The sequence below is a fragment of the Nicotiana tabacum genome, chromosome 14 (assembly GCF_000715075.1).
Source record: "Nicotiana tabacum cultivar K326 chromosome 14, ASM71507v2, whole genome shotgun sequence".
Classification (NCBI taxonomy): domain Eukaryota; kingdom Viridiplantae; phylum Streptophyta; class Magnoliopsida; order Solanales; family Solanaceae; genus Nicotiana; species Nicotiana tabacum.
Window position 1 is genome coordinate 92112758 of NC_134093.1, and position 25041 is coordinate 92137798.

Sequence of the window (25041 nt, forward strand, 5' to 3'; positions counted from 1 at the left end):
TCAATTGGTGAGATGGGTATTATTGTTGCAAGAATTTAATATTGAAATCCAAGATAGAAAAAGTAGTGAAAACCAAGTGGCGGACACTTGTCCTGTTTGGAGGAGGAGGGGAGGCTGCATGATGGCCTTGAAATTAATGACTCCTTTCCCGATGAACAACTCTTGGCAATTTCAATAAAAGAGATGCCATGTTTCGCGGATCTAGAAAATTTTCTTGTGTGTGGAATCATCCCGGACGAGTTCTCATCAAACCAAAGGAAGAAGCTCAAACAGGATTGTCAAGATTATTATTGGGATGAACCATACCTCTTCCGGATTTGCACGGATGGGCTGATTAGAAGATGTGTACCGGAAGAAGATCAAGGTGAAATTCTTTGGGCTTGTCATTCTTCGCCATATGGTGGTCATCATGGTGGAGCAAGAACGGGGGCCAAAGTGCTTAGTTGCGGTTTCTATTGGCCTACTCTTTACAAGGATGCAAGTGAGTTAGTGAAAAGATGTAATGAATACCAATGGGCCGGTGGAATCTCAAAGAAAAATGAAATGCCTCTCACTACCATTTTGGAGATTGATATTTTTTATGTGTGGGGTATTGACCTCATGGTCCCTTTTGTGAGTTCTTGTGGAAATACCTACATCTTGGTCGTGGTGGATTATGTGTCCAAATGGGTTGAGGTCGTTGCTTTACCCAACAATGAGGCGAGAAGTGTGGTGGCTTTCTTGAATAAGAATATTTTCACAAGGTTTGGTACTCTGCGTGCAATTATAAGCGATGGGGGTTACATTTTTGCAACAAGGCTTTCGACACTTTACTTGGCAAGTATGGTGTTACTCACAAAGTAACTACCCTCTATCATCTACAAGCTAGCGGGAAAGTGGAAGTCTCCAATCGGTAAATAAAGAGTATTTTGTCCAAAACGGTGAATGCTAATAGGACGGATTGGTACAAGAAGCTTAATGATGCATTATGGGCTTATCGGACGTCTTACAAAATACCTATCGGAATGTTGCCATACCAGTTGGTGTTCGGGAAAGCTTGTCATCTTTCGGTGAAGCTAGAGCACAAGACCATATGGGCTCTAAAAAAGTTAAATCTTGATTGGGATGTAGCCGCTAACTTGAGGGTTGCACATTTGAATGAATTGGGTGAGTTCTGGTACCATGCTTATGCAAGTTCGTCCTTGTACAAAGAAATGATGAAATATATTCATGACAAATACATTTGGAACAAAGAGTTCAAGGAGGGCGATCTTGTATTGTTATTTAACTAAAGGTTGAGAATGTTTCCCGGGAAGCTAAAGTCTAAATGGAGTGGTCCCTTTGAAATTGTAGGTGTGACACATTTTGGTGCATTAGACTTGAAGAACAAAAATAATGAAGTATTCCGAGTCAATGGTCACCAGGTAAAGCACTACTTAGAAAAGGTCGGAGATAGCCACATGGTGGCGATCATTCATTTCACTTGAGGGTATAGCCGCGACGTTAAATCAGGCACTTCTTGGGAGGCAACCCATGTTTCGCTTCCTTTTTCTTTTGTAGTTAGGTGTTATTTTTGTTCTAACTTGATTTGAAGTGTGCTACATGGTGAGTGTGATGTATAGGAATTGTGGACGAAAATATGTCTAAGTGTTCTTAGGGATGCAGACCGCATTTGAATTATGCGGACCGCACATTTGATGGTTCTATAGCAAAAGAACATTGCGAACGCACATTTAGCTTGCCAACCGCACAATTGAGATGTTGAAAATACCAACTCTCTGAAGTTTTTGTCTGTCAGTGCGGAGGTCGATCTGCGACCGCACATGAAATCTGCAGCCGCACATGAAAATATGCGGACCGCAGATGAAAAGCTGAGATGAGGTCCCCAGGTAACAAAGTGCGGACTGCACATGAAAATGTGCGGCCACACTCGTCCTTTTTCCCCTTAGCAGACAAATTGGTATAAATAGAGGAACAGGGCCATTTTTACGCTTTTCACTCTCTGAACTAAAAAAAATTATACTTTGTTGAATTTTCTTGGAGATTTCATCTATCCACACACATAGCCACAATTGATCATTCACTCATTACACTCATTCTATCTAGTATGCTTCAACTTCACATTTTTTTTAGTTAGTTTAATTTGTAGATTTTTAGTTCTTTTTAGGCCATTTGTTGTTTGAGTTCAAATTGTGTGTCTATGTGGGGTAAATTCGAACTGGGTTAACTTGTAACATGCTCTATGGGGATTGATTTAGTATAATTTACTGTTTTTACAATGTTTCCATGTCTAATTGTGCACGAAATGAAAAACCTTAGATAGAAAAGTCTGATATGTACGTAATTTTAAATCTGCGGCCGCACTTGAAATTGTGCGGTCTGCAGATGTTGAATTTTGGGCAACTTAGTAAAGAAGGGATCTGCAGCCCCAAGTTAAAATGTACGGACCGTAGAATTCCCATCGCGGCCGCAGAACAGCACATTTACTGTCATCATAGAGTCCTTACTTTGAGACTTCAATGTTCAGCCGCAAGTTTAATTGTGCGGACCGTAGAAATCCTGTTGCGGCCGCACATTAGCCAATTCTCTGTCATCAGAGAGTTGGCATTTTTGGGTTTCAGAGGTGCGGCCGCATGTCAAATTGTGCAGACCGCACTTCACTTCTGCGGCCGCACAACAATAATGTGTGGTCCGCAAGTCCCCACCTTCGGCCGCAAGTGAAATTATGCGGACTGCAAATCACTTTTCCTGCAAGCATGATCTAACTGTACACCATCACTATATCCTCTGGTTTATCTTTTACTTGCATATCTCCTGTGTATGTTTGAATATTGAATTGCAAATAACAATCGCCTTTGCTTGATACAGACAATGGTTCGATCCAGAGGGTGAGGAGACACTTCAAAAGAGAGAGGTAAACCTTCTCGGGGCCGAGGCAAAAAGTGTCTTGCCCCTTGGCTAGCAAAAGACAATAAAAAAGAAAGAATCAGCAGGCAGAGGGAGAGGTGCAGACATCTCCGAGACTAGCTCATATATCCCATCTAAGGAAGTGTCAGAGGGTAACTCAGCCTCTGTTCAGGAGCAGTCGGCCATACAGTCGAGGCTGCAAGGGAGATACCAGCTCAGGTACGAGCCATCTTCATCCCACAGCACTTCTGAGGGATCGTAGAGTACTAGTAAAGTTTCTGAGCCATCGGCTACACCAGTCCCTCAGACACAGGATACACCGGTTCATGATATCCCCGATGATGGCTGAGGGGGAGATGCTACAGCTGCCGGCTTTGAAAGATCAAAAAAGAAAGTGGTTTGGGAGGACCACTTTGTCAGCCTAGCCGCCTTCACCAGCTTCCGTATGTGGTGGCCAGTGAGGTCTCTAACTCTTGAGCAACAGTTTCTGTTGAAGGATTTGGAGAGGTACAACCCAGCCATTTTGAGACAGTTCAGGGCACGCAAGGGGTAGATGTGGTTCACTCAGAGTGTAGTGGATGCCAAAGAATACCTTGCCCGTGAATTCTATGCCAATGTGGCTCATATAAAAAGGGGACGAATGTGACCAAAGTACGTAACCTCAAGGTGAGGTTTGATCAGCATACACTCAACTTGTATGTGGACTTCGAGGATGTTGAGTCGAAGGAGTATTTGGAGAAGTGCGCACTGAGAGAGGAAATCCGACCTTGGCTGGCTGAGATTCTAGCACCACCAGGGCCACCACCATCATGGATTACCGATGGAGTTCCTATTTAGCGGAACACTTTGAGTTTTGAGGCAAAGGGGTAGCAGACATTTGTGTGCAACAGGTTGGATCCGTGCCAGAACAAAACTCGCCTTCCTATTACTCGTGCAGTTCTTGTGGCATCTATTATGGCCGGGGTACCCAATCAATGCGGGTGCTGTGATTTCAGCCAACATCTCAGTGATCGCACGACAAGATAAATCGTCCTACCCATATCCCAACACTATTACAAAATGTCTCACTGATGCAAAGGTAGAGCCGAGGGATTATGACACAAAGGTGAAGCCGAAGAAGCCTTTTACTTGGTACTCACTAATGGATGCGAGTAACCCGAAGAAGAAAGTTCAGCCTCCTACCACCATAGGCCAGTCTGATGAGCCAGTCGTGGTAGTTTCTGAGACAGTTGATGTTCTATCCACTTCGGCTGAGTCTTCCTCTAGTGCCGCAGTTATGCCTCCGCCATCATCCACAGCCCCTACTACAGCGCATGCCACAGTTCCCACCTCAGCTCTAAAGCCACTGCCTATGCCTACTGTCCCACTATCTACGCTGTGAGTCTCCCAAATACTGGCGAGTCTCAATAACTGGATGCAGATATCTACTGCAAAGCTATCTGAATTGTCCAATACTGTTGCAGCGCAGTCCACTTCTCAGATACCTCAGGTTCCCTAGACCATTGATGAGACACTAAAGAAGATTTTGAGAACTAGAAAACAATTATGAGCACCTTGGTACAGCACAGGTCGGTGATTGAAGAGCTGGGAAAGAAAGTCAAGAAGATGAGGAAGTCCCGGGACAGCAAGAAGTCAGTGGATAAGCTCCGGAGAGAGGTGAACATAATTGCTACAGCCGGAGACCTTCCCTTTGACATGCTGCTTGACCTGCACTAGTCTGCCTCAGATCCTTCAGCCCCATCTGCACAGGTAGTACCAGATGTCCAGTCTAAAGAGCCAGACCTTGCTGCCGACACTGCTGAGGCAGTGCGTCAGATGTTCGCCAACCCAGCCACAACTAGATTTGAGAATGATGAGATTCAGTTGGATGATCCCGAGGGCAATGACATTGCTGGGAATACAGAGATGTCCAAGGAGCCATAGGGAGTTTTCTTTACCCTTCCCTCCTTTACTCTTATTTTACTAAGCATTGGGGACAATGCTTACTTTTATTCGGGGTGGTGGGGTTTCTTTGACACATTTGGTACACTTTGATACATTTGGCATGTAATAATTCGATGATCTTCTCTCTTTTATTATTTGTATGTATATATCGTCTCTCTCTTTCTCTCGTTATGTATATTCATTCTATCTTTAGTAGTTTTTGCTCGTCAACTTCTTGATTGTAGTTTTTTTCTTATTAGCTTCTTTATTTTTTCCAAGTAGATAATAAGACTTTGGTTTTCTTAACGCCACGGTTCATTCCAAAGGTAGTTGTTGTGTGAACCGGGTGACTCATCCCAACGATGGATGGTGTGACAACCTTCTTAAGGGAATGAGTCTGTTTTTGTGTTTAGGTAATAATAGTAGTAGTAATGAATAAAAAGACCTAATTAAGTCATGCTCGAAGAGTCAACCATGCTTCAATTGGCACCTACACACTTAACTACGTGCTTATGGTTAGAGACAAGGTTTTTAAAAGAAATAGCTCTAGTTAGTGACTTTGTGACTCTTGAGTTGACTTTGGTAATCATCAAGTGGTTTAATTGGACCATAGTGATCTTTAAATTTGAATGTGGTCGTTGTAGGCTTTCAACTCTATCCTCTTTTACAATCTAGTTGCGTGAGGGGTGAGATGAATTATTGCTAGTCCAAATATTCGTGTGAAGGGTCTAGAACTTGCACCGAATGTGTTTCAAGGAGAAATCCTAAGTTTTGCTTGGTTTGATAAGTGATTGTAGGCTCTCCTTGGCCCGTTTGAGTTTTCTATTACCAACCAATGTCATTATCCCTAGTCAACCCCTTTGAGCCTCTAGCCTTTCTCATTTGATAATCATGTTATAAGCCTTTACCCATTTTGTCGTAACCCTCTCTTAGCACTCGGACTTTTCGTAACACTCTTGTGAAACAAATAATTTAAAACATAAGTTTGGGGAAGAGAAGAGGAATTTGAAAAAGGTATCAAGGCACAAAAAGAGAAAAGAAATGATCTCTATGAAAGAGAAGGCAAGAAAAGAAAAGAACAAAAAGAAAAATGCAAAACATGAATAAGTGGAAGGGTTGAATAGATTCAAAAAGAGGTAATGATACCAAGCATTGAGAAATCAAAAAAGAGAGAAAAAAAGAATAAAATGAACAAGAAAGAGTGATGTTAAGTCTCTCTAGTCCCCAATGAAAAGAAAGTGCCTCTAAGGATTGGCAATTGTGAGCTGAGGAATGAAAGTGTGGAGTGCTTAAGGAAAGGTAAAACCACTAACCCATATGGTATTATACCCTGATCCAAAAGCCTTCATTACATCCCGAAAGAATTCCTACTTGATTTCAAACCGAGTGAGCTTACATTAGTGGTGATCTACATGAGGGGCAAGCCTATGGTACTTGAAGTCATACTTGTGACATTCTCTTTTGAGGGATGAGTGTACCTTTTATGGATTTTTGGATTGAGTTCTAACTTCTTAAGTGATCTTGGCAAATGGAAAGTAGAGGAGGAAGAGTTTGGAGTCCACCATAACCTACATGATAGAACAAGAGTCCTTGATGAGTAAAGTCAATTCTTGAAGCTCAAATATCACATTAGAACTATATATGCATGAATATTTGACTTGTCACCTTGTTGATAATGCATGAGTAGTGTGGGTAATTGTTGGTCCCAGCTGATGTGTGAATGGCGCACCTTTGACTCGCTGAAATGACCCTTAACTTTAGCAGGTGGGAACTAATTTATTTGCTTGAGGACAAGCAAAGACTTAAGTTTGAGGGAGTTGATAAGTGGGGATTTTGACTGCTTATTAGTACCTTTTTGCTTTTGTTTTAGTCCGAAAGTATTAATTTGTATTCCAAAAACTAATAAAATTATGCAAATTACAGGAATATTGGAAGTTTGGTCTCCCGTGATGAAATCCGACTCAAAAAGGAGTGTTCTGAATCATAAGGCAAAAAAGGGCGCATAAGCAAAGAAGTGCGGTCAACAGAAGGAATTCTGCGGCCACAGAAGAAATTGCGGACTGCAGAATTCCATTTGCGATCGTAACCCAAGCTAAAGAACCCAACAGGATATTGACAAATGTGCGGCCGCAGAACAGGGCTTTCACTAAAAAAAAAAATCAAAGTTCAGCGAATATGCAAAAAGACCAAGTCCTAATGCCTTGCTGAAGTGCAGACCGCACAAGAATTGTGCGGCCGCAGAAGTTGCTTCGCAGCTGCAATCCAAAAATGTGCAGCTGCAAAACCCACTCTCCTGCCAGCTAATGAAATCTGCGGACCGCACATGGAATTGTGTGGCCGTAGAACTTCCCGAGGGGCATTTTTATTAGTGATTTTTGGCCCACTATAAATAGACGAGTTTCATAATTTTAGGTCAAGTTTTGAAGTGTAAATCTCCTGTAGCTGTTACCTTTTGAAATTTTAGGAAGTTTTTGATTATTTTAGTGTTTAAACATTATACTTCAACAATTTAATCTTTGATTATGGGTTTTATTTGCATTCTTTCTTTATTTTCTTCAATACCCACTATGAGTTGCTAGAGTTATACTAGGGTTGTGACTCAACCCTAGTGTGTAAACCTTATTGGCATTTAATTTAATGCTTGTTTATGATTGGGTATTGATTATTTAGCCCAGTTCATGCTTCAATTTTAGAATTAATGGTTGCAAAGATTGATTCATGCCTTTTTGACTTAGTCTCTACTTGAGAAAGAAGGACCTAGTCTAGGATAATTTGGCTAACGAGGAATTGGGTTAATTGAGAGTTCGATTAGCCTAATTAAAGGGTTCAAACTAGAGATAGTAAGAACCCGGCTTGAGCTCATATCAACTATTTTGTTTGATACCCATTTGGGCTTGAGAAAGCCAAATTGGGAAAAATCACTCTCTGGCCGAGAGGTATTGAGTGGGTAATGTAGAGTTGAGAGCTATAATACACCCCAATCAACAAAATAAGTATTAACGTCTCTATCCCATTAGGCGAACACCTAGGTTATGGTCACATCCCTAGGCTTTTAAACTATTTTGAAAAACACCAAAAACATTCATTTCTAGTTTATTTTCCTTAGCTCACAATTGTTAGAGTAATAGTAGAAGTAGAAATCAAAACTCTTTGTGAAAGTGCAAATTTAGTTAATCCATTCGCGTTCTTCAAATATATACTCCTAACACCCCTTATAACTCTCTGTTGATTCGAACCCAACTCATAGTTGGATAATTTATATTGCATATGATTGTATCATATCTCTTATCGAGGTGTGTTGTGGACGTCGTCAGCCTCATTTTGTGCCTTTTCCAGCTCGGCTCGGAAAATTGGGAGGTCCTTGAGGGACTCGTCTTGTTGTTCAATCCTCATCGCTATCTTCCTAGTAATCATATAAGTCTTCATCATCGCATGTTTCACTTTCATCTAGTAATTCTTCCCCATCACTTATTTCATGTTCAACACCTCTATCTTCGTCCTCATTTGGTCCAAGGACAGAAGGATCAAATTCTTCATATATCCTTTCATGATACTGCAATTCATCTGCTAATTCATCATCCACTATTGATTCAACATTTGAAATGTCATTCTAGTACGCCACATCTAATGCATCTTCGACTACCACTCTACCCACGGGCTTTGTTTTCAAAACTACCCCCCATGCAGACTTATTCTTGCTCAAAGGATAAGGAGCATAATACAGTTGTTTCACCTTTTGTGCAATGATAAAGGGATCATAAAGTCTATACTACCCCGTGTGTTTAATTTCAACTATTGTGTACTGAGCGTGCACCTTTGTACCTCTATTCGATGTTGGATCATACCATTTATGATAGGATTAAGCTAGTTTAATTATCTGATAAGCTTAGCGAATCACTTGTTTACATAAAATTTAAATTCGGGCTTATGAGTGGACATGTATTATTAACATATTCTTGTTTAACCCAAAATTTCAACCATACCTAATTCAACATATTCTTATCTCTTTTTGTTTTATATTAAGTATCATTAAAAAACTAAAATCCCTAAAATTTCAACCATACCTACTTCAACTAGCTAGGATGTTCATATATAGAAAATTACTACAAATGTAACAATAAAAATAAGATATATATGTCAACTAAATACTTACCTTGACGGAAAAAATGCCGAAGAAGTCGACTGAGGAGTTGTTGCCGCCGCCGCCACCAACCACTGCTGCAAAATAGATAAACAAAATTAATAAATTAAGGGAAAAGGGGAGGAGGAAGGAGAGGGAGAAGGGAGGAGGAAACGAGAGAGAGAGAGAGAGAGAGAGAGCAAACATACATTGTTCTTGGGGATGGGGGAGAATGAGAGAGGAACTTCTGTATTTTGGGGACGAGAGAGAGAGATGAGAGAAGGAGGAAAAAAAGTGAGCTTCAATTTTTTAGGGACGGGATGTAGGGTTTTTAAAAAAAATTCCGACCGATTCGGTCGGAATAGTTATTTTAATTTATTTTTTAAAAAAAAAACTACCGACCAAATCGGTCGGAAATGAAGTCAAACAAGTCAAAATAAATTTTTCGCCAAAAGTTACGACCGATTTGGTCGGAAATGTGGTCGAAAAAAATTTAAAAATATATAGGAGATATCTTTTTGAAAATTTTGACAGATTCCGTCGGAAATTTCCGGACAAAAAAATTCAGTCGGAAATTTCGGTCGGAATTTAGCATTTTTCTAGAAGTGCCTGTACATGTCCTTCTTCCGAATTTTCTCTTTGAGCTCGAACTCGAGCTGGCTGATTTCCAAGTGGGACTTAAGGAAGCTTTCATCGTGAAGCACCGAAGCCTGAAAGACAATGAGATCATTAGAATATGCTAAAACTAAGTAAAGTTCGCAAAGGATACGAAGAATATACATCTTACCCGGTTTAGTGCATGTTGCGCCTCGTTGAAGAGGCTCGATGTGCCCTCCTCATTCATCTTCGTCTGATCCTCCTCGGTCACCAAGCAACGAAGATATCTGGCCACACCCACCAGAGCAGACATCACCCGGGCATCCGCTGGGATAGTAAGAATGACCGTTCTCTTGCGGTCACGATCCACACTTGGGGAAGGAAATTGCCTCACTAGCTTCGTGCTCGAGCTCGACTGGCCCGCTCCCGATGACATGTCCTTTTTGGACCTCCAGGTGACCAAGCCTGGAGTAGTCCTCTAACGCACTCATGTCCATGCCGTCAAAAAATATGGTGAGGGCATCATCTGGGCCCGACGTCGTCTCGTTTGACATCTCTTTACCAGCTTGAGCCTCTTCAAACATGGACTCTGTGTGGGATGGCGTCTTCGCAATGTCAATGACACAGGCTACTTCTTTTGGGGAAGGAGAGGTTTCTCGAGAGGTCGTGGCCTCCGATTCTCCTTCTGGTTCCCGAGATAGAGGGAAATCAACCTCTCGGTCACCTTCCTCGGTCGTTGCCTGCTCTCCTTCATCGATGGTCGACCCATGAGCAATGAACACAAGATCGTCATCCGCAAGGTAATCCCTGAGCCGGAAGAGAGAATCGGGATCCAGTACCCTAGATTTGGTGTTCTTTTTGTTGCTTTTCTGGACCTGGACATCAACCCTCTTCTTCTTCTTCACCTTGGCGTCCAGGGAGCCAGAGGATTTCCTCTTTTTCTTCTTCTCCTCCTTTACGGCAGCTCCGGGATGCCCCGAAGCGGAGGGTTCAGCAAGCAAGGATGGGGCCTCGTCCTCGTCCAATGGCCGAAGCTCGGTGGTCTTGGGCAAACCTGTGAAAGGAAAAAGACTTAGCGAATATAAAAGTTAGGAATATAAATGCCATTATTCGGGCAGAAAACTCACCATGGGAACGGGCCTCCCACTTGCCCCTCGAGAGCTTGCTTCATTCGCATTCAAAGTAGGACATTTATTTACAAATCCCCTCGATCCACTCCTTGAAGCGGGGGATTGCATTAGGGACTTGGGCGACCGATGGGCATCGGTAGACTCGTGTAATTAGAAAAAGAACAAAAGGAAATAGCGAGCACCCGAGAAGGAGAAGACATACGGGATGAGTTCCACTTTTCAGGGAATGGTAGAAATTATGGGGAATGAGGCCTTCAGTTTTTACCCGTACAAACCTCCCATGCCAGCCTCAATTCCAATCTTTCATCGATGCTCGAGAATGGGGCTTTACTTGCTCGACGAACGAGCTTGATCAGCCATCCTCGGAAGATTCGAGGACTGTAGAGACGAAGTAGGTGGTTGAGGGTGAACCAAGCGGTTTCGGTGTTGTTTACGAAGTGGCGGAGGAGGATCACGATCCTCCAAAAGGACGGATGAATCTGCCTAAGGTAGACCTCTTACCTTTTGCAGAAATCAAGAATTATGGGGTCCACAAGGGCGAGCGTGAAGGGGTAAGTGTAAACACTTAAATACCCCTCTACGTGAGTGGTGATGTCCTTGTTGGACCCAAGAATGACCACATCCTTGCCCTCCCAGTTACAATCCCCCCCAGACTGTGGGGAGTATATCTTCAGTGATGAAGGATATATACCTCCATACCCCTCGCCTCGATCTTGCTTACTGGAAGCCTTCTCGACTTTGAAGTCATTTTTGATTGAACATCTCTTAGGTACGAAACTCTTTAAGGGAGGATCCGAGACCACCTCAGGAACAGATACCTCGATATCCGCGACCAGGTTAGAAATTAAAGGGGCGGTTTGCTGAGGCACAGATTTGAAAGTCTTCGCCATCGAATTCTGGAGAATATGAAGATTTGAAGAAAAATATGAAGATTTGAAGATGGGGATAAAGATATGAAGATCTGATTTAAAGGTTTGAAGATTTGAAGATCTGGAAAGTGACGTATGAAGATTTGAAGAGTTTAAAGTTAATGGAAGAATTCTCGGGTAAAGTCAAACAGCTCTAAAAATCGAAAAGAGGAAAACTGAAAAAAAGGTCAGGGTTTTTATAGAGGAAAAGAGTGATCAATGCGTGACGTTTAACGTTCAAGGACAGTCAACCGGCGGCTGACGCGTGTCCGAAGTTAGAATGACGCGACTGATGGGATATTTCGTTGACCCGTCAACCCGGTTATAACGTACGAAGGAAGGAACCGGGGTTCATTTATCGCTTCACGTCGCTTCGATAAATCTACTCTCCGGCAAACGAGGGGACTATCTGTGTACGGGGGGCAATATCTTCCCTGATTCCCCTATAGAAGAACGAAGGGAAGTACGAGTTGACAACATAATCGAAACCCGGGAAAACTGAACGGTGTGTCCGACATCGGACACGGTTAAGCGATGCACCCCGGACCAAGTATAGCTTTTTGACCTCGGGAGACGCGGTGAACGGTTATGCATGATGGATAGGGGGTCGTAATATTCTCTCTCAACCGGATATTACGGTGTGAATCCCGCTCAGTGTCGATTATGGATCAACGGTTACCGAAAAAAAAAGATTTTTACCCTTTTTAGACTTATACTAGGACTAAATCTTTCCTACTATATAAAGGAGAATTTTTTCTTTACTCTGACACAATATAACTCGCAATTCAAAGCAATAAAAGTTTACTTTTGTCATCTAGCTACTGTAAAAGGCATTATTCGTTGTTTCTTTTCTTCATTCGCGACTGGGCTTGAACCGGGGCCCGGGGTCCAATCGAGGACGAGCTCACTGTTCAATCTAAGATCAGTCTTGGTTATAACATTGTGATTGGTTTGATCGTTTATTTCGTCTTTAATTCATTTATCTATTACTCTTAATTATTCGTGTTGAATTAAACCACGTATTATTTAAGCCGCGTAAGAATTTAATTGTCGACCAATTTTGCTTAAATAATTTGATACCCCCAAGTACTATCATAGTTGTACAGTATTTAATATTCAATTCCCAACAACCACATGACTGTGAAAAATGTTTGAATACCTTCCCTAAACGAATCTAGCTTGTTTCTGTGACTTGATGCTTGACAATCGATATAGAGAGTCCCACAAATTAAAGTCTATTTCTCCCCTTCTGTTTTTACCACACATCATTAATTCTCTCTTTCTTTCTTGCTAAATTCTGGTTGTAAGCCATTGATTTGATCTCCATGCTATTATCCAAGGACACATGATTATTACATACACGAATAAAGAATATGTCTCTTTAGCACGCCACTCCCACTTCACCTTCTTTACGTAATTTTTCCATTCTGAAATCTTTCATTAGTGAAGCAATGGAGCTAGTGGAAACATAAACACGTCGTCAAGATTTGCCAACTAAGTTGTCTTCTCTTTACTTCTACCGTTTAGTACTTTCTTTTTTGGGTCTTCAATTGATCATAAACAACGCCTTTTCGCCGCTTATTTGATATTTAATAAGGAAAAAATGGGTCTATTACGACCGGAAAAGTTGGTTATGAGCTAAAAGTCTTGTCGTTAAAAGTATACGATCGGATTTGACTGCATAAGAATTTTTCCAATGCTAAAACTAAATTATGGATGGAGTTTGGGAATGGGGAAAAAATATGATCTTTTCATTAGGGGAGGAGACAATTTTTTGAGAATTGAGGGGAAGAGAAGAAATGAAATACAGAGGAGTCGTTTGAGCTGCTGCAGTAGCATTGACTGTGGGCGAGTTATAACTGCGACTGAAAATAGTTTTAGTTATAGTTTGCCAATGGCAGCTGCTGCAGTTGAAGAAAATGAGGGAGAGGAATTTGTGAAGAAGATGAGAGAAATTCAGCCATATTTTCTTGCACACAGGGGTAGAACATTTGTCCTTGTTCTATCTGCTGAGATCATTGACAGTCCTTATTTGTCTTCTTTACTCAAGGTATGTTAGCTTCTTTAATTGCTAGTCTGATTTTGAACACCTAACTTTTTTTTCCCCAAGGAAGAGTTAATTCTACAGTATCGTCTCAATATTTTACTGTGAATTTAAGATAAATATAGTAATTTTTATAGTATTTATACATATATTTTGAGTTTGGCATGAAAACAGTAAATATCTTGTTCTCAAATCAAACTCTATCATCAGTGAAATCTCCTCAGAAGTACGTTAATTTTGCATTTTCAATCAATTGATGCAGAACCTACTTATTCTTTCACAAATTAACTCGCGTAGTGATCCTTTTCATCATATAAAATGGTAAGGAGTATTTCTCTCTTTTATGGATTGAGGAGTGCTTCTTATCATATAGTAGTAGGATGTATTTGCGCTAAATCTAAGCAATAGAAGTTCCACTATTTTTGTATGCTTTCGTTGTTCTTACTTCTCTTGTTTCTCGACCCGACCAAGGATTTTAACGTAACGGGAGCACCACTATTTTGCTCAATCAGTTATCTCTAAATTAAGGCTTTTAGTATTCAGGATATCAAAATAAAATTTTAAGATATATATATATATATATATATATATATATATATATATATATATCTTAAAAATTCATGATTTTTGCCAAAATTTAGGGCCCACAATACTATGACGACTCTTAGAAAGTTGTAGATTGTGGCTACTCTTGTGCCCACTTCAATTAATTTCTTTAAAAATACCTATAAAATTGTTATAGGATCATAGTTAATTTTTCCAAAAAGGGATGGACTTCCTGTGAAAATTTGCAATAAAATAACTCTCAGCGTAGACGAATATGTGCGTGCATGTGATTCACGTGTAATACTATTTTCAAATGTCTGAAAACAAAGTAAGATTCTCGTAAGAGCTCGCTTCCAATTAACAGCACCACTTGGTGTGTCAGCTTTGTCGTTAATGATCACAAATTAAACGTGGCCCTTTCTTAGGAGATTATTAAATTGAAAAAGAGCGAGAATAAAACAAAAACAATTTAGATTTAGATTATAGATGTATTTGGTAGTAATCGGTAGGTGAAAATATGTAATTGATCAGAATATCATGAAACTTATTACTAGAAAAACAATGTAAATATTTTTAATTTGGAAAACTATTTTTTTATCTACTCCTATTTACTAGACATTGAAATGTAAGAGAAAAATTCACTTACTTTTCAAGAAGATACTTTTTATGAAAATATTATCGAGCGGAGCTAGAAGACCAATAACTTCAAACTTTATTTTTATAATTTGAAATATAATTAAAAATACATAATATTGCTATCGCGAAACTTAAAACTATAATAAAGCGCATATCAATATATACATTCTGGACTGAGAATATTTGCAGCACCGTTCAATATTATGGCTAATAATTAAGAAGAAAACCGGTCGGACTGGACAGACCGGGTCGACGGTTAACCAGTTGCCGGTTCATGTCTGTTCCCGGAAAATCTCTTCTTCACTTCTCCATTCAGTAGCCGCAAAATATCAGCTAGTAGTATTACTCATTTTCATTTTGTTGCTAAAACCACAAAATTCCCAATGTCAGCTTCAAGCCCTTGTGCTCCAATTTCAATAAAACAACGCAAGCAACCAATTATTTTGACACCTCGAATTGGAAATAAATTCCAAGCGAGACGAAAGCTGTTATCATTTGGAGTTAATTTGGCGAAGAGATTTTCAATTAAGTGCAACGTTTTTGGTGAACCGGAGAGTGCCGGTTTATTTGACGTGAGTAATGCAATAAAGGACGATATATTCGTGGGGTTTTTTCGAGAAGCTTGGCCTTATTTTCTAGCGCACAGAGGCAGCACTTTCGTTGTTCTAATCTCAGCTGAAATTGTTGATAGCAGCCCTCATTTGGATCCTCTTCTCATGGCACGTTCCTAAATTTAACTTTGTCTTTCCATTTATCCATATTACTAGAGTTTAAAACAGAATTTTGCACTATCAGGTCATTTAAAGTGAAATTTGTAATTAGGTAAATGTGGTCGGATAGTATAATTTTTTTTGTATATAACTTAAACTTTATTACTATTCCTAAGCTTTTATTCTACTCCATCTATACCAATTATGTAATATTCTTTCTTTTTAACAAAAATGGTGACTTTCTTTATTTAGAAATAGTTACTAAACTTTCTCTTTCAAGTTAGAGGTAAGTTTTGCTTATATATTAACCTCCTTAGACCCCATCTATGAGATTCTACTAGGCTTGTTGTTGTTGTTATTAAACTTTCTATTTTAACCTTAATGAGATTATTTTTATAGCCCCACAAATATTTATGGCTTAAACTTCGTGCCAAGTCAAGCATGTCACATAAATTGGGGATGGAGATTTTTTCACTTTCAGTGTAATTTAGAGAAGTTTTAATTTTAAAAGAACTCTAATTCACACAAATGTTAAGATTTTCAACATAAAGCGAAATAGATGTAGAAGATTCATATAGTCGATTTGAACTAGTTTGAGATTGAGTAGTGATTTATTTTCTGTAATAGCAAGTTCTTTATTTTGTTGATTTTACTTTACTTTCAGTAATGTGTGGTGAACAGCTGGGGGTGAACAGCTGGCTTTATGCTATTTACTCATAAAATTTACAGGATATTTCTCTACTTCATGGCTTGGGAATCAAGTTTGTTCTTGTACCTGGAACTCATGTCCAGATTGATAGCTTTCTGGCTGATAGGGGTGAGAAAAATGCTGTTATTTTCTTTTCTTGTTCATTTTGTTATTGCCAATTTGTCGCTGCTACCTATCTTTTCTTCGCCGGGAAGCCCTTTCCATGTGACCTATAGGTTATGGATTCGAGTCGTGGAATAAGCCACTAGCAGTTGCATTAGGTTAGGCCGTTAGGCTGCCTATATCACATTCCCTTGGGTTGCAGCCCTTCCACGGTTCCTACGTAAACGGTGATGCTTCGTGCACGGGCTGCCCTTTACCTCAAATTTTTGTTTTGCTTAAGAATGTTGATTTTCCTTGTCTTAGTGTTATCATCCTATAGATGGTGTTCCTGCATTGGTACATCTATTTTCCTATTAAATGAGGAGAAGTATCTAAATATGTAATATAACAAACTCCGAAGACATTAAGCCGATGAAACTCAGGAAAGTCTAAAATGGTATTTTTCGTCCAATCTGGCTCGGCTGTTGCTTGGGGGAAACTGCTTTTGTTTTGCTCTAAACAGTGAAGAATTCAGGTTAAAGCTTGATCAACTAGCTAATGATGAGCTGGAGCTCATAATCTAGTAAATAGCTTAGATGCAAGATCCTATTTTCAATTACGTTGACTATAATGCATTCCCAAATATTTCTACAACAATTAACAAGGAGAAACCCAAAGCTACGGTTATTCCTTTTCTTTCATAGAAGAAAGAGAAAACAACCACCTTATGCATTTCAAAATAACCAATCGTTGCATGCAAAGGAGTTTAACAGCGTATGCTATTTACTATTCAAATCTTCTACTTTTTCTCTTTTTAGTTATCACTATTATGTTAATTTTATTTTCCCTTAACTACAATTTTTCTCTATTCTATGAAGCATATTCTCAGAGGCAAGTGATTTGATAACTCTTTCTCACAGGAAGTGAGCCCAAGTATGTAGGCCGCTACAGAGTTACAGACCCTGATTCACTGATGGCTGCAATGGATGCAGCTGGGAGAATTCGTCTTATGATAGAGGCAAAATTGTCTCCTGGGCCGTCATTGACTGGTGTCCGCCGACATGGAGAAAATAGTCGCTGGCATGATGGTGTTAGTGTTGCCAGTGGTAATTTTCTCGCAGCAAAGGTGAGAATATGACCTCATTGCATTACGTAAATATATGAAATGCATTTGTCATTCTTTTTGGGTTTTAAATTTTCTGGCATCAAATATGACAATGAGATTGACTTGTGATTTTCATTATAATTTTGATGCAGAGGAGGGGAGTTGTAGAGGGAATCGATTATGCAGCAACGGGTGAAGTAAAGAAGATAGATGTTTCTCGAATTCGTGAGAGGCTTGATCAGGACAGCATCGTGCTATTAAGCAATCTTGGTTATTCCAGCTCTGGAGAAGTTTTGAACTGCAAGTATGCTTTATGGATTTTGATATGTATCTTTGTTGATGTTATGCATCATTATACTTAAGTCATTAAAATCAGCAAATAAACGGAGTTATACTAAAGCGTGGTGATACATAAGACTACAGCTTCGTGTAGTTAATTTCCCTGTTCTACCCTCTCTTTCAATCAAACTTGTAGTTGCCATTTTCATGCTTACTTTAACTTATGTGACATTCTCCTTTTTCATTCTTCAACTGTTTGACAGGCACAAAATGTTCCTTTTCTCTTTTTTGGTGAGACTCGTGTACTTGGAAGATTGCAATACTTAAATCTCAGTGATAGGATCAATATCCAGAAGTCAATCCAAAAAATCAAAATAAAGTCTTCTAGTGATATCTTAACATGAAAAAAAGAGGAAATAACAAGCAACAATGTGATATATGCCTAGGGTGCACGTCGTCAAGTGTTATCAGAAAGAAGTGTAAAATTAAGTATTGGAAAAGAAATGTTACTTCAGGTTGATCTCATTCAGGTCACACATTTGGGTTTCTGGTTACTTGATTGAATAGGTGTTAACACCCAAATTGTGTGTTTTCTTATAGTACTGTTTATTTACCTATCAATCGATTTTTTCAGGATACATGTACATTTAGATAGAAGTTCAAAGACACTCAACTGAGTGATAAGGAAGTACACCAACAACTTTCTGTGCTTGTCCTTCTTTTTGTTACAAGATAGTACGGTTTTCTTATAAATAATATTGTGTGCGCACACGCATATGTGGGACAAAAAAGATTCCACTCTGTTGGACGGGTGATATGGATGGGCTTGTTGAGTTAAAATTAGCTTAGCGCTGGACTATGAACACATCTTTATCCCTCATTACGGATAGAAGCCAATAATTTCACGATTTTATGTTGGAATGCTATTCATTGTATCAATCTTTTATTCTTGGGAACTTAGCTTGTTTTACACAGTGGTCATCTGTTTGCAGAGATTACTTCATTTTAGTTCTTAAATATGTACTATTTTTGCATTTTTCTACAGAGTGTCAATTAAGCTAGATGCTCAGTACACAACATTTTTCTGAGACTACAATCCTGAGTCAGCTTTTTGTGGATATGTTTGTGCGTCACAGCCCTCAGTGTGAATGCTTGTCTTTTAAATCAATCTACTATTCTTGGGAACTCGACTTGTATTACACAGTGGTCATCTGTTTCATGATGCCATGCCGAGTTACTTCATCTTACAGTTCGTAATATGTAACAAGTTTTGTTTTTTCTATAAGCAATTTCTGATTGATTAAACTTAGATGCTTAATATACAACATTACTGACACTTCAATCAAGAGCCAATGTTTTGTCGATATGTTTTCTCTTTCCTTCTTTATTTTTCCTCAAGTTTTAAGACTGATAATGTGTTCTATTTTATTGAAGCACATATGAAGTTGCTACAGCTTGTGCATTGGCTCTAGGAGCAGAAAAACTGATTTGTATTATAGATGGTCCAATTCTGGATGAGTCTGGCCGTCTTATTCGTTTCCTAACTCTTCAAGATGCTGACATACTGGTTCGCAAACGAGCAGAGCAAAGTGAGACAGCAGCTAATTATGTAAAAGTTGTCAGTCAAGAGGACTTCAATTGTTCAGGTCACAATGATTCCAATGGATCAATCCCCTACAATATGAATGGTTTTAGCCAACAATACAGTGTCACATTTCAGAACGGTGTTGGTTTTGACAATGGGAATGGGCTTTGGTCTAGTGAACAGGGTTTTGCCATTGGAGGACAAGAGAGACTAAGCCGATTAAATGGTTATCTTTCAGAGTTAGCTGCGGCTGCTTTTGTGTGCAGGGTAAGATCCTGGCTGTCTAATCTCTATATCTGCAGATTCATAAAATTGTCTAAACTGGTCAATAATTGTCATGTTATTTACCCAAACCCTAATTATACAACAGAAAATTGCATATTCTCTAAACTTGATCCTTGATGGCAAAAGGGGTAGATTTTGGAAGACATCTTCTCTTTGCTGTAAAACTTATTTAATAGCTTGTGCAGTTGAGATTATGTAATATTTACAGAATATCTAACTGGTTTCGTGTCCCCACTACATGCTATGGCTATATGGTTTGCGGTATCTAGTAAATATCAACTTTCACTGTGATCTTTCATCTCACTTCTTCACTTGAGGAAATTATCATGTCTCTAATAAATTGAAACCTCGTTTATCAATATGATATATATATATTGGCTTATTGGTTAAAACTTTTGCCAATTATGTACTCCATTTGCCATCAGGGAGGTGTTCAAAGAGTTCACCTGCTGGATGGTACTATTGGTGGAGTTTTACTAAAGGAATTGTTCCAAAGAGATGGAGTTGGGACAATGGTAGCTAGGTATGCAAATCTTGATGAATATTGATTGTAATTTCAGTCAAGGCATGTTTATTCAATTTTCCACATTTTCATTGTTTCCTCTTTAAGCTGATCAATGGATTCACTTTTCTTTGAGTTTTTGAACCGTCAATCCCCATGATTTGGTGTATGATCATTAGAAGTCATTTCCAGAATTTCTTGAGATGTTTAGCCAGCTACTTATGTTGCTAAAATAAACCGAACCTCCTTTTACATTGATGTATAGAACTCCACGAGCAGTGAGAATCTGCATGTTTCTGATCCCTCCCAATTTGACATTATATTTCTAACCAAAGAAGTTCATGATCGCCCTATCTCTAGAATTAACAGCTGTATTCTCAGTTTTATAAATATGTTAGAACATAGTTAGTTGATATTTGCTATACCTTTTATGACTATCCTTCAACTAAGATGTGCATGAATCTCTCTTCCTCAGTGATCTTTATGAAGGAACACGAATGGCTCGGCTGTCAGATATTCCCGGGATCAAACAATTATTACAACCTCTAGAAGACTCTGGAACATTGATCAAAAGGAGTGAGGAAGAGGTTACAGTTGATGCGTCTTATTATATTCTACATAGTTATTAAATCAGCTTATATTTGGTTAATGTTTGTATATCATTTTTCTTTTTTCATAATTGCGTATTTTTAACTTGTTCTAGCTGGTGGAGTCGTTGCACTCATTCATTGTTGTGGAGAGAGAAGGCCATGTTATAGCTTGTGCTGCTCTCTTTCCTCACTTTGAAGAAAAATGTGGAGAGGTTGCTGCTATTGCCGTTTCTCCTGATTGCCGTGGCCAAGGACAGGGAGACAAATTACTTGGTATAGTAACTCTTTTCTCGTTGTAAAACCATTTTGTCCTCACAGTATATAATGCATGTAAGCAGTTTCAGGACGTTGTGATTATTTGCTTTAGTCCTTATGAAGTTGCAAATGCATTAACAAGAGAAATCACAACAATTGCTTCAGTCTTTACGGAGTTGATTTAGTCCTTATGAAGTTTAAGATGTTTCCTGAAGCCTCTAGGCACTTGGATATGCACGTAGTAAAAGAAATCACTTTAATTTTGTGTACTTTTTGGTATTTTATGTATCCATCAAGTGGCTTAGTGCTCGGAATAAGCACTTTCAAATAACAGCATGATGGGTCTAAGCATTTTTCATTTTTGAGTTGTCAAGAAACATAGCAATCTGTCCAAAGATAGATACTATCTGCCCTTCCGACCTAAGTTGCTCCGACACGGCAGTTTAGGTGCCGCACCCGTGTCGACACGACACTAGTATGGGTGTGGATATGGGATCTGTACCAGATCTGGTCAAACAATTTTGGGTACTTTGACCACAACGGACGGAAAAATTCGAAACAAGATACAATTTGATTCTAGAAATCAAAAACAAAACTAGGATAAATTTGAAGAAAATAGCATACTTTATCTAGGAAATCAATCTTTTACTTATCTACAACTTGAAAATAAAAAAGAAATCCACACTATACAAGCTAAGTATTCCATGAAATTTCTCATAATTTAGATATATTTTTATTTTATTGAATTATTTTTAGCCGGATCCCGCACCCGTATCCGTACTAGTATTTGTATCCCCGAATCTTAAAATTTACGTCTAGAATGATCCGACCTCTAGATCCGCACCCGTGTCCGAGCAACCTAGCTTCCGACCCATGATCCTTATTTTGGTCTAAGTTCAAACTAGAACTTTGTAACTTTTATAAAATTGGTCTACAAATTGTAAGAAGATAATGAGGGAGCTTAAAAATCTAGTGATAAGGACAAACAATTTGCATATGGTCATGTTCATAGTATTACTACCAACATCCATATGCTGAATGTGTCTGTTTGTGCCTATTAATTGATTTACTCGGAAACATGTTGAGAACTAATTTCTCATAGTCGTGCTTTTTTGGTCTGGTGTTTTATTGAAGAATTTGAGTTCTAGTTGAGACAAGTAGTTATATGTTTACTTCCGATATCTACCTAAACACAGTTGGTGTCCTTGTACTTTTTGGTCTGAATTAACATTCTGGGCATTTTATCGCAATAGCCAATAACATTCTATTCCCAAAAAACACTTGCAGATTACATTGAGAAGAAGGCATCTGCCCTTGGATTGCAAATGTTGTTCCTCCTTACAACTCGCACAGCTGATTGGTACATTCTTTTCCACTTTCCTCTTCCTGGCCAATATATACATTGTTCGTCCTATTGGGCAAGTAAACATTGATTGCTGAACTAAAATGCAATGGACAAAGGCAGCAATAATTAAACTGAATTTGAGAATGTAGGTCCTTAGTCATCTCAACAAGGAGATAAAGCTAAGATGCTATTTCAAGGTAAAGAGAATCAAAAAGGGGAAAAAGTGTTTCTTTTGATGGACTCTTATTACTATTTAGGATTCATGAACACTCTCAAGGAAGCGACATGTATGTCTTAGGTACATGTGAAGTACCAGAGATAAATACTAAAATTGGATATGTTGGCTCCTTGATGGACACTTGTTTATTACCTGTTAGATTGTGGTTTAAAGTCGCATTTATATGATCTGCGCGATCATTATTTATTTACTATGCATTTTATAAAGAGAATTTAAAGTTGGAATTTTTGTAGAAGATAAAAGAATGTGTAGTTTGTATTGTTTTAAGTAGAGTTACAGCACTTAACTTGTCAAATAATAATGAAAAAAATTACCTTGTTGTTATCAAGTTATTTATTTATAAAGTGGTGCCGAATGCCCTCAATCTAATTCGTTTGTGCTCAAATCAAAGTACTCAACTACCCAAAGTAGCGATAAGATTAATTATCACCGAGGTATTGTATTCGGTTGAGCTTCCCTTCTATGTTAAAAGAGAGCACTTCTTGTGTTCTACCTTCTAACAAATAATTATCTAATAGCATGTTTTTATTTTCTTTTTCTTCTATTTTGCCATATATGTCATTGATCAAGTTTCCTTCTATTATCCATTTTTATTCAATATGTGCACACTAGCTGAATTATATTGACCTTATATCCAGTTTATACGGAGTGCAAAACCACCCTTCTAATTCTTTAAACTATTTTACAGTTCCCAGTCCTTAGTAGACCTTGTTTTAAAAAACTTGATGAGTCCCAATCCTTGATAGACTTATGCAAAAAAACGTCACGCATATTTATTAAAAGTTTGATTCATAAAATGTTCAATGTTGAGATTGAATTTGGTCCTTGAACAAGAAAAATATTATTGACCATCGGTCTGTTGACTTGGGGAAAACGTCACGCATTTCCCGGTTGTTATGTGGTTACACCAAGGCTCTGCACTTAGCCCGTTCTTAGTTGCATTGGTGATGGATGCACTGACATACCATATTCAAGGGGATATGTCATGGTGTTTGTTATTTGCTAATGACATAGTTCTAATTGATGAGACGCGGGACGGTGTTAACGATCGGTTGAAGGTTTGGAGACAGGCCCTCGAGTTTAAGGGTTTCAAGTTGAGCAGGTCTGGATGATAAGATGCGGAAAGCGAGGCTCAGATGGTTCGGGCACGTACGGAAGAGAAGCCTTGATGCTCCGGTGAGTAGATGTGAGCGATTGGCTATGGTGGGTACGAGAAGAGGTAGAGGGCGGCCTAAAAAGTATTGGGGAGAGGTGATCAGGCAGGACATGGCACGACTGCGGATTTCTGAGGACATGGCCCTTGATAGGAAGATCTGGAGGTCAAGCATTAGGGTTGTAGGCTAGCGGGTAGTCGAGCTTTTCCTACTTCATACTGGGGGTGAGGCGTGGTTGGATAGGGTTGATCTTAGACGACTTGTGGTTAATATCGAGTCCACACTATCCTTTCTATTTTTCTTAGCCTCGGGACTTAATTACTGGTTATTGTTATTGCATGTCATATATTTTTGGGTTTTTATGCTTCTGCTACTATTTCTACGGTTTCTGCTGACTTTACTGATGGATTGTCTCTTCTTATTTTATTCCCGTCTTCCTGAGCCGAGGGTCTATCGGAAACGGTCTCTCTGCCCCATCGGGGTAGGGGTAAGGTCTGCGTACACACAATCCTCCCCAAACCCCACTTTGTGGGATTTTACTGGGTCGTTGTTGTTGTTGTTGGTCTGTTGACTTGATGTCCAAGTATGTGTTTGCCTCCACAGGTTTGTGAGGCGTGGCTTTTCTGAATGTTCCATCGACCATATACCAGCAGAAAGAAGGAAAAAGATCAATCTTTCTCGTAGGTCGAAGTATTACATGAAGAAGCTGCTACCTGATAGGAGTGGTATACGTTTTCATAACAACACAAGGGGTTTCTGATTGTATATGTAGTGCCTCTGCAATAAGCTGGATTTAATGGACAATCCTTGTTATTCTGTGACAGTTTAAGTGTAAGAATCATAGCAAACAAGTGTAAAATAATTATAAACATAAAAATTTTACATCCCCAGGTATGTAACATTATCTGCCTTGCTTGTCTCTATTTGATTTATGTCCAAATCTGCATGGAGATATTAATTTTTGTTGTTAGTTTTGAAATGAGTTTTTTCATTCTTTATGGGTCCAAATTCGATATATTGATCATCCTAAGCAGCAGACTGCTACTATGCTTCAAATGAATTGTGTAATTCAACATTAACACATTTGTTAAGGTTTCTATCTACGTAGAGGTTACACTTTTATGGCCGAACGTGTGGAGTCATATTTTATTTTAGCTTAAAATCGTACACTTTGTGAAATTAATTGCTAAATACGAAACTTTCTTTGGCCAAACCTTACATTAGAAAAGTTTTTGAAGTGCTACTGTGATCTTTTGCATTCAACTATCTGAATTTGTAGTGGAAAAAGTAAAAAGTATAGTTATTTTTATTAGAAGATACCGAAGATTTAACCAAAGAACGGACAGGCCTGAGGGCGTTCAGACATAAGAATTGTAAAATTACGGAAAAAGGTAAAAAAAAAAATATTCAAAA

The 25041-nt window shown here is 38.9% G+C and overlaps 1 protein-coding gene across 2 annotated transcripts; it reads left to right on the forward strand.

The window, feature by feature from the left end:
* The first annotated feature begins 12831 nt into the window (after positions 1-12831).
* On the forward strand, positions 12832-24568 carry LOC107769266 (putative amino-acid acetyltransferase NAGS1, chloroplastic). Of its 2 annotated transcripts, none has more exons than XM_016588471.2 (10): positions 12832-13614; positions 16230-16317; positions 17211-17416; positions 17548-17699; positions 19109-19526; positions 19970-20067; positions 20522-20633; positions 20750-20909; positions 22179-22251; positions 24232-24568. In XM_016588471.2, the coding sequence occupies exons 1-10, from the start codon at positions 13261-13263 to the stop codon at positions 24386-24388; spliced, it is 1818 nt and encodes a 605-aa protein (XP_016443957.1). In that variant the 5' UTR covers positions 12832-13260; the 3' UTR covers positions 24389-24568. The 2 variants fall into 2 exon arrangements, with proteins under 2 accessions (XP_016443957.1, XP_016443958.1); XM_016588472.2 differs by lacking the exon at positions 12832-13614 and adding an exon at positions 14915-15509.
* Positions 24569-25041: the final 473 nt, after the last annotated feature.